The sequence below is a fragment of the Anomaloglossus baeobatrachus genome, chromosome 1 (assembly GCF_048569485.1).
Source record: "Anomaloglossus baeobatrachus isolate aAnoBae1 chromosome 1, aAnoBae1.hap1, whole genome shotgun sequence".
Classification (NCBI taxonomy): Eukaryota; Metazoa; Chordata; class Amphibia; order Anura; family Aromobatidae; genus Anomaloglossus; species Anomaloglossus baeobatrachus.
The window spans coordinates 267,374,135-267,383,721 of NC_134353.1; the positions used below are offsets into that span (position 1 = coordinate 267,374,135).

At 44.7% G+C, this 9,587-nt stretch overlaps 1 protein-coding gene across 1 annotated transcript in view; it reads right to left on the reverse strand.

Moving 5' to 3' along the window:
* ARSJ (arylsulfatase family member J) overlaps nucleotides 1–6,305 on the reverse strand; it is a 201,829-nt gene extending 195,524 nt beyond the window's left edge. The window contains exon 1 of the mRNA XM_075350018.1: nucleotides 5,411–6,305. Coding sequence (XP_075206133.1) covers nucleotides 5,411–5,742 — 332 coding nt within the window. The 5' untranslated portion in view covers nucleotides 5,743–6,305. The remainder of the gene's footprint in view (nucleotides 1–5,410) is intronic.
* Nucleotides 6,306–9,587: the final 3,282 nt, after the last annotated feature.

Consider the following 9,587-nt stretch of genomic DNA (forward strand, 5'->3'; position numbering starts at 1 on the left):
AGCATGGCTATTACTTTGCCGGATCACCCGCTGCACTGCCCGCTCCTGCCTTGCAATGCCCGCTGTTTTGCCCAACTACTGCCACCGCCATGCAGCAGGGCTAACGCCTCCTGTGACCCCACTCCACTGCATGCCCCCACCCCCGGTAAGCTACAACAGGATTATAAGATGCACCCCCAAATTTTTGGGAGGAAAAAAGCATCTAAAGGTACCATCACACATAACGAGATCGCTAGCGAGATCGCTGCTGAGTCACGGTTTCTGTGACGCAGTAGCGATCCCGTTAACAATCTCGTTATGTGTGACACCTACCAGCGATCAGGCCCCTGCTGTGAGATCTCTAGTCGTTGCAGAATGGTCCAGGCCATTTTCTTCAAAGGCGATGTCCTACTGGGCAGGACACATCGCTGTGTTTGACACTGTGTGACAGGGTCACAGTGACTGCTGAGATCGTTATACAGGTCGCTACTGTGACATCTCACCAGCAACCTCCCAGTGACTTACCAGCGATCCCTATCAGGTCGAATCGTTTTCGGGATCGCTGGTAAGTCGTTGTGTGTGACTGGGCCTTTATAATCAGAAAAATACGGTATTTGTTTAATGGCCTTTAGCTCAATCTCGAGCCATTGTGTCATGATGGATAAATGTTCTGTAGGAAGACCGATCTTGCACAAGCCTAAATAGGTCCACCAGAGTCTTCTCTGCCGATTTCTTGATAGTATCAAGCAATCGGTTTGCTGGTCTTCCTCTTCACCTTGGGCCTTCTAGTTCTTCCAACCATGATATATTTTTGGCCTGGTGCAAATTTCACTGTTCTACGGAATCTAATGTTTTTGCTTTGGTACACATCTCCATTCCTGAGTTATGGTCACCACTTTCTCATATTTCATAGTTTTATAGTTTTTAACTTTGAAGGTAGATAACATCCTATCAAGTTCCACCTATAAGCTAACATGTTGATCCAGAGGAAGGCAAAAATCCCATGGGGTAGATTCTAATTATAATTCCTTTTACCCAAGTGTGCAAGCTGTTCAACAAGACAGATGAAGACTCTGCCCAGTTGGCTAAATGGATTTATAGGAAAAAGAGGTCCATATCTCACTAATGTAGGAACATGAAAAACAATACTGGAATTGGGAGAATTACCGTATTTATACCAGGTTAAAAAAATTACATATTTATGGCAAATGACAGGTCCTCTTTAAAGACATTGCCCAATCTGGAACATTTCTGCCAATTTTCAGAGCTCTTATATAAGTGATTGGTGAGAGTTACGCATGCGCAGTCACTTCTACAGTCCTCACTGCAGCCTGCCTGAGCAATATTCTTGAGATTGGTGCAGATCATTGCAGTCTATAGGCAATTAATGACATAGCTTATCAGTACGCCATAAATGTCCCAGAAAGGGAAGCTCCCTTAAGGTTTTATTGAGCACGTTCCAAAATGTAGGACACAATTCTCATACTGTGTCTCCAAATTTTCTAAAATTAGTATTTTTATTTTTTTATTTTCACTAAACAAAAAAATGCAGCGTATTACAATTCCAGCAAAGTGGATGTGATTTATAGAAATCTCATGCCCACCATGCTTTTCTTTCCACAGCAGGATCTGACCTGTGGAGTGTTTTTGAAAACAACATCACTTCAATTTTTTGACAGATAAATATATGTTTAAGGCCATGTGCACACGTTTGGTTTTTGCTGCGTTTTTTCATGCGGTTTTACTTGCAGATTTTAATCAATACTAGAATGCCAGCAAAGTCTATGAGAATCAACCAAAGTAGAAGGAAAGCCGAGCACTAACTTCCAGCTAGTAATCACTGCACCTCATTCACCTGCCTCGGTGAACAGACTTTAAGCTCCTGGGTATGAGTCTGCAACTGGCGGTGCAACTTCAAAGAATAATCATATAACAAGTGACATGAAAAATGTGAGGATGGAAGGCACTCACCAGTTTTTCTTGCAGAAAAATTCAGATTTATTCTATTTTATAGAAGGAAAAACATTATGGAAGGAGGGGGAGAGGGAGACACGGAGCACACTGATGACAGCTGTTTCACACCGGCTACCAGTGCGAAACGGCTGTCGTCTGTGTGCTCCGTGTCTCCCTCTCCCCCGCCTTCCTAGGATGTTTTTCCTTCTGTAAAAAAGAGTAAATCTGAATTTTTCTGCAAGAAAAACTGGTGAGTGCCTTCCATCCTCACATTTTTAAAGTCTATGAGAATCCTGACTTGCTGTGCACACACGGCTTCTTTTTTCCTTGCAGATTTGTTGCAGAAAAAATAAGTAGCATGTCAGTTGTTTCTGATTTTTTTCCTGTGTTTATATAATCCATTGCATTGCTTGTGCTCGATCACTATAGTGGATTATATTTGTCAGTGCTGCACTCGCAACACTAACATTTCACCGCACACATCAGCATACAGAATGGTGTGTAAGGCTCTCCGTAGCTCAGTAACCCGCGATAGTCATGGTGACAACCAAGGGTTGCCATAGAAGCAATCAGGTCCCTGAGATCGTATTATAGGAAATGATCGCCAGGGAGATGTAAGCGATCCCTTTTCCTGCCTCCTGAACGTTGCAATCGCATTGATTACAACATTCAAGGGGTTAAACTGTCGGGTGCGGCGCGGGCACCGTTTCAGACAGTGAGAGCCAGGTCCCGGCTGTAACATCAGTCAGGAACCTGGCGGTGATTGCAGGGGTTCAGCGCTTGAACCCCTGCGATTTCTATGACTACAAATAACGAATGGAAGAACACCAGAAAAAAATGCTTACAACCCCTCACGAAAACGCGGTAATAAATGAGCATTTTTTTTTCTGCTGTCTTTTTCCTGCCAAAACATGCAGTTTTGTGTGCAGACACTCTGCACACAAATCTGTTATGTGTGCGCATACCCTTATTTGCGGAGACCGAGCCGTGCTGCAGACTTGTCGGACAGGTGGGTTCCTGGCAGCCCCTTCCCGCCTGCTCCCCTGGAATGACAGGTCACTTTCTATATGCGTAGCTTTAGAATGCTATTAAAGGGAACTTGTCACCAGATTCCTCCCTTATGAGCTGCAGCCACCACGAGTGAGCTCTTATATACTGTACAGCATTCCAGAATACTGTATATAAGCGCCCAGGCCGCTCTGTATAATATAAAAAACACCTTTATTATACTCACCTGGGGGGCGGTCCAGTCCAATGGGGATCGCTGCTCTCGGTCTGGCGCCCCCTCCATCTTGTGCAATTGTCATCCTCCTGCTCAACCCCGTGTGGATTACGTGTCTGTGTCATTTACACAGACGACTCCATTGCGCTTCTGCACACGCGCACTTTCATCTGCCCGGCTGAGGGCAGATCAGAGTATTGTAGTGCACATGCACGGGGAGTTTTTGATTTTTCCTCGCGCCTGCACATTACAGTACTTTGCTCTGCCCTCAGCAGAGCAGATCAAAGTGCGCATGCGCAGGAGCACCATGGAGGCATCTGTGTGGATTACGTAGGACGCCTCATGCCCACAGACTGGGCAGGAGGACGGCAACTGAACAAGACAAAGGAGGCGCCGGACTAAGAGCAGCAACACCCGTAGGAACGACCGCCCCCCCCCAGGTGAGTATAATAAAGGAGGGTGTTTTTACGTTCTACAGAGCAGCCTGGGCACTCATATAAAGTATTCTGGAATGATGTATGTAAGGGCTCAAAGGTGGTGGCCAGAGAACATAAGGGAAAATCCTGGAGACAGGTTCCCTTTAACCTTCAAATTAACCCCGTATCTACAGGTTAAGGCTATGTGCGCACGTGTGCGTAATTCATGAAGTTACGCTGCGCTTTGTAGCGCAGCATAACTGCATGCGTCCTGCGTCCCCTGCACAATCTATGAAGATTATGCAGGAGCCGTGCGCACGTGGCGTCTTAGAGCGCAGCGCTTCGGCTACTGCCGAAGCGCTGCGTTCTAAGAAGTGACATGTCACTTCTTCCGTGCGCTTTGCCGGCAGCCCATGCTCTGTCTATGGCAGGAGCTGCAGGCAGAGCGCACGTTCTCTGCCGGTACAATGCGCTTCAGAACGGAGCTTTTCAGCTGCACTCTGAAGCGCACCTTTTAGGTGCTGTGCAGAGCGCACATGTGCGCACATAGCCTAATAGCCTTTTTTTACATGAAGGGTTGCCTTTAAGCAGTTGTCCAGAGTGTGAGCTACTTTTGCTGATACACGTCAATGAAATGTTTCCCTGTGGAAATATATACATACTGCTCAAAGCACTGTTCCTAGAAAAAGTAAACTTCCGTCCATGATTTTTTATTTCAGCTGCGCGGATCACATGACTGATCCATGTTCTTACATCCCAGAATACTTACAATGTGACCAAGTACAAAACAAACACAAACTTATAAATAAGCCTGTTATTATCCATTGCTGTGTTCTGGATTGCACAATTGTTTACTCCGTAGACTGTCACAAGCATGGCACAGCTACATAAACCAGTCTTAAAGCACTACTCCAATATTTTATATTATTGCACCACTGGAGTGGTACCATGACCCCTGTCTTACACTCACTGCCATGCAGTCATGCTCTGTCGATTTATTATTATTATTATTATTATTATTTATTATTATAGCGCCATTTATTCCATGGCGCTTTACAAGTGAAAGAGGGTATACATACAACAATCATTAACAGTACAAAACAGACTGGTATAGGAGGAGAGAGGACCCTGCCCGCGAGGGCTCACAGTCTACAGGGAATGGGTGATGGTACAATAGGTGAGGACAGAGCTGGTTGCGCAGTGGTGTACTGGGCTGAGGGCTATTGTAGGTTGTAGGCTTGTTGGAAGACCTGCCGGCTGCTCCAGTGTTTTATGGAGAGTGCCGGAGGTCACAAATTAATACAAGTCTATGAGAACCTGGTTCTGGCTCTCATAGAGATGCATTGAGCACTTGTGACGTAACTTCTGGCCAATGAGATGTGACTGTCAAAAGATGGCAAAACGGGATTGGAGTTGCGTAGGTAAACGGTGAAGCTGCCGGAAGGTGAATATATAACAGAGGGCAGGGGCTTAGGTGTAAAGCACCACTTCTGCGCTGAAAAAAAAGTTGTAGTGGTGCTTTAAGGAAAATGCTTGTACAGACAGGCATGGTGACCAAACTGAGTCTTTGCTTGTGCTTTTTTACAACAAAAATCATACGATATAGCCATATAATGGTTACATAGATATTCCTCAATGTTTTTTCTATCTATTGGCGAACACGGTACAAAGATATATTTTACCTGGATCAGATATTCTGGGATTTTTAGTCCCACATCAGCTTGATATCAGCAGCAGTCTACCTACAGTCTATGCAAATATCCCCATAGTGTATCACTAGGGAGAGGAAGGCTGAAAGGTCTGCAGTGGTGCTAGGGGTTGTCACCATTTCAGCACTTACCTCCCAGTGATGAACTGACTCCTTGATGGTGAGCAGATGGGCTGTACATAGTAGTTCTCAAGTTTTACTCCTTCAGATGCTAGTCTATCCAGTGTAGGGGTCCTGATCTCAGAGCCATGGTATCCAATATCTCTGTACCCTTGGTCATCAGCCAGAATGAATATGATATGAGGCTGCTGTCCAATCTGTTCATCCAGGTTTAGGTGCAAGATCTCCCTTTCTTCAAGGTTTTGGTTGCCATTCTCCCAGGACAGATATCCATAGGTCACTATGCTCACCATAGAGAAAGCAGCCAGTGCCCCCAACATTGTCATCCAGCCCCCCTGCCCCATCAGCGGTCAGTCCAGCATACTCTCCCAGCCATGTGCTGCCTGTGGTCAGTGGGCTGCTGTCCATCTGGAGGTCTCCTCACCCCACCCCCACCCCAGTTTTGGTGCTTCACTTAGCCAGCTCCATGCACTTCTGACACTTCTGCAGCCCAGCAGCTCCACATGGACGGCTTTCTTCTCACACATAAGAAGGAGTTCGTTTTCCTTCCACTTCCCAGCTGCAAGACTGAAGAATGAACTCAGAGCATCTGGGAGATTTTGGCAATGCCCCCAAAGCGGTCACACTGCAGCATGTCCCTTTCTTCCTGCCTTCCTACTTCAGTAACCTGTGGTGGAGAGATCACCCCAGGCTAAGCCCCATCAGGACCCCATCATCTGATTAAAGCATAAAGTTCAGTCTGTCCTCTCCCCATGCAGCCTGCAGACTGAACTCATGTACTGCATGATGCCAGAGGGGAAGCAGAGGTCCCTGGTGAGAGGGTACACAAAGTTTGGGAAACTTGTGATGGATGTCAGCCCCGCTGCCTCCTGTCTGCAGTGCTCCCAGTGCAGAATGGCCGAGGTGTCAGGGGAACTTGCTGCTTTCCTGCTGAATAAGGAGGTGAGACTAAGCCTCTCTGTATTACAACTACAGGGAAGTCTATCTATTTACTGAGAACAAAAGGCATCTGTGGAGTCCTCATGCAGGAGCAGAAGTCTCAATGCCCAAGTAGCTGAACACTTCCTTATAGCAGTGTAATTGTAATATTATTGTAAATATCGCAATCTAATATCTTTAAGGGGCACAAGACCAGTTAGCAGCTTCCACTGCTGGTGAAAATACAGTATAAACTAGAGATAAACTATGTCCATGGTGATCCCCAAGCCTCACTGTGGACATACAATCAAGATATAAACTAGCTGGATTACATAAATAGGGGGAAATCATGGAAATCTCGAATAGGGGGAAAAAATATCGGCACATCCAACGTAAAATAATATCTTTATTGTCACATGGTATTAATAAAGTCCATCCATCTTTTGCATCGGAAACGCGTCAGGGTCTTCTAATTATGGATGGACTTTTTTAATGCCATGTGACAAAGAAAGAAATTATTTTACGTTGGATGTGCCGATATCTTTTCCTCCTATTCAAGTTATAGTCCACCTGGCGGACTTCATGTCGTTGCACTTCGTGGATGTGTGGTGACCTATTCCATTGGGCGTGTAAAGCTTCCCTCCACTTCGTTTGTTCATGAACAATCTCATCATGCCCAATTCTTTGTTCCTCCAGGAGCTAAACCGCTACCAAAAGTGTATTTCAGCAATTTATATCTTCTGTCCATTGAGCAGATAGTCCCTGCCCCTGTCGCAGCTGCGATATCCTTGTGATAGCTGCCGTAGAGAACATTATCGCTACGGCAGCTTTACATGGACTCACCTGTCCTGGGACGTCCCTCTGGCCAGCGACCCACCTCCTTATTAAGGGGGCGGGTCGTACGGCGTCACTGCAATGTCACACGGCAGGCGGCCAATAGGAGCAGAGGGGCGGAGATGAGTGGGATGTAAACATCCCGCCCATCTCCTTCCTTCCGCATATCCTACGGGAGCTGCGGTGATACGGGTAGGAGATGTTCCTCGCTCCTGCGGCTTCATACACAGCAATGTGTGCTGCCGCAGGAGCGAGGAACAACATCGGACCATCGCGTCAGCGTAATTATGGATTACGCCGACGCTACACCGATGATACGATTACGACGATTTTGCGCCCGTTAATCGTATCATCTAGGCTTTACACAGTACGATGTCGCATGCGATGCCGGATGTGCGTCACTTTCAATTTGACCCCACCGACATCACACCTGCGATGTCGTAGTGTGCAAAGTACCCCAAAGGGGTGCTCATATTGTCTGAGAAGTGTATAAGCAAAAAACTTATTAAAGGAGTTCTCCACATTTGCACTTTTCTATACTACAGGTTGCTTTACTTACCAACCCATCCTCTAGCGCCAGCTCTCCACCACTCTCTATGATCTTTTACTGGCTGCAGTGATGAGATCATTACTTAGCACCCATGACCGCTGCAGCCAATCACTGGGCACAGAGGATTTGCTAGTGTAGATGGCACGTGACATTGAAACCAGTGTAATAAGTTGGCTGTATTTTATGACAATTTTTTTAATAAGATAACGTTTTATTGATAAAATTCATTATGTTATAGAAACAAAAAAAATAAAACTTTTTTTTTAAATAAAGGGGAGTAAGATACAGAAAATCCCCCATATTCTCATCCCTCCGCACCTAATGTCCATGCTAGCCTACATAGGCGGATAAAGGCATTAAACCATATGACATTTGACCTCCTGATTCAGCGCTGCTTGCCCAGGAAATTCACATACATTAAATTACCAAAGTAAAGAGTTTCTTTACTGTAACTGCTGTGACTCATTTCAGACAAGGACTGACTCCTTCATCAGGCATAATATTATAGGTGGAGGAGAATGGGTCTAAAGCCGCGGTTATCACCAGTAGAAAGCCAGAAGTTTAATCCATGCCTTTATTCAAGGGTTAAAACCAGGTCTACGCGTTTCAGGGTACACAGATCCCTTCCTCAGGACCAAAATGATAAATGACAGGATAAATATATAAGATAGGATATATATATTTATCCTGTCATTTATCATTTTGGTCCTGAGGAAGGGGTCTGTGTACCCTGAAACGATTAGACCTGGTTTTAACCCTTGAACAAAGGTATGGATTAAACTTCTGGCTTTCTACTGGTGATAAGCGCGGCTTTAGACCCGTTCTCCTCCACCTACATTGTTCCTGATTCTGCAGGGCTCCGGCTATTCACCTTTGACCACGTCTGCACAGGTGTGGTGACTCTCACAACCCTGACAGATGAGTGTACCCATACATTTGTTACACCCTATTGCATCGGATAAGACCCTGTTGCGCTATTTGTTCCACAGTCTCCCCTTCTCATCAGGCATAATATATGAGACTGAAACAAGTATATAAAGGAACACACTCTTTAGGGGTGAAATAGGGGTGGAGTAAAGAAACACTGACAAAATGAATAAACGGAAATGTATATATAAAATATATGATCTGTTCATGCTCAGTGAAATCGCTATAATTATCCATCATAGCACATGTAAATAAATCATATTAAAAATAATAGAGAATCAACAACGATGGGAATGGGATGATAACATACTACGTAGTCTATAATAGTATATACTATAATAAATATACAGTACAGACCAAAAGTTTGGACACACCTCATTCAAAGAGTTTTCTTTATTTTCATGACTCTAAAAATTGTAGATTCACATTGAAGACATCAAAACTATAAATGAAAACATATGGAATGAAATACTTAAAAAAGTGTGAAACAACTGAAAATATGTCTTATATTCTAGGCTCTTCAAAGTAGCCACCTTTTGCTTTGATTACTGCTTTGCCCACTCTTGGCATTCTCTTGATGAGCTTCAAGAGGTAGTCACCGGAAATGGTTTTCCAACAGTCTTGAAGTAGTTCCCAGAGATGCTTAGCACTTGTTGGCCCTTTTGCCTTCACTCTATGGTCCAGCTCACCCTCACCCCAAAGATCTCAAATTTGGACTCATCAGACCAAAGCACAGATTTCCACTGGTCTAATGTCCATTCCTTGTGTTCTTTAGCCCAAACAAGTCTCTTCTGCTTTTTGCCTGTCCTTAGCAGTGGTTTCCTAGCAGCTATTTTACCATGAAGGTCTGCTGCACAAAGTCTTCTCTTAATAGTTGTTCTAGAGATGAGAAGGTGTGTCCAAACTTTTGGTCTGTACTGTATGTGTATATAATTATATACATAGTATATAATTTGCCAT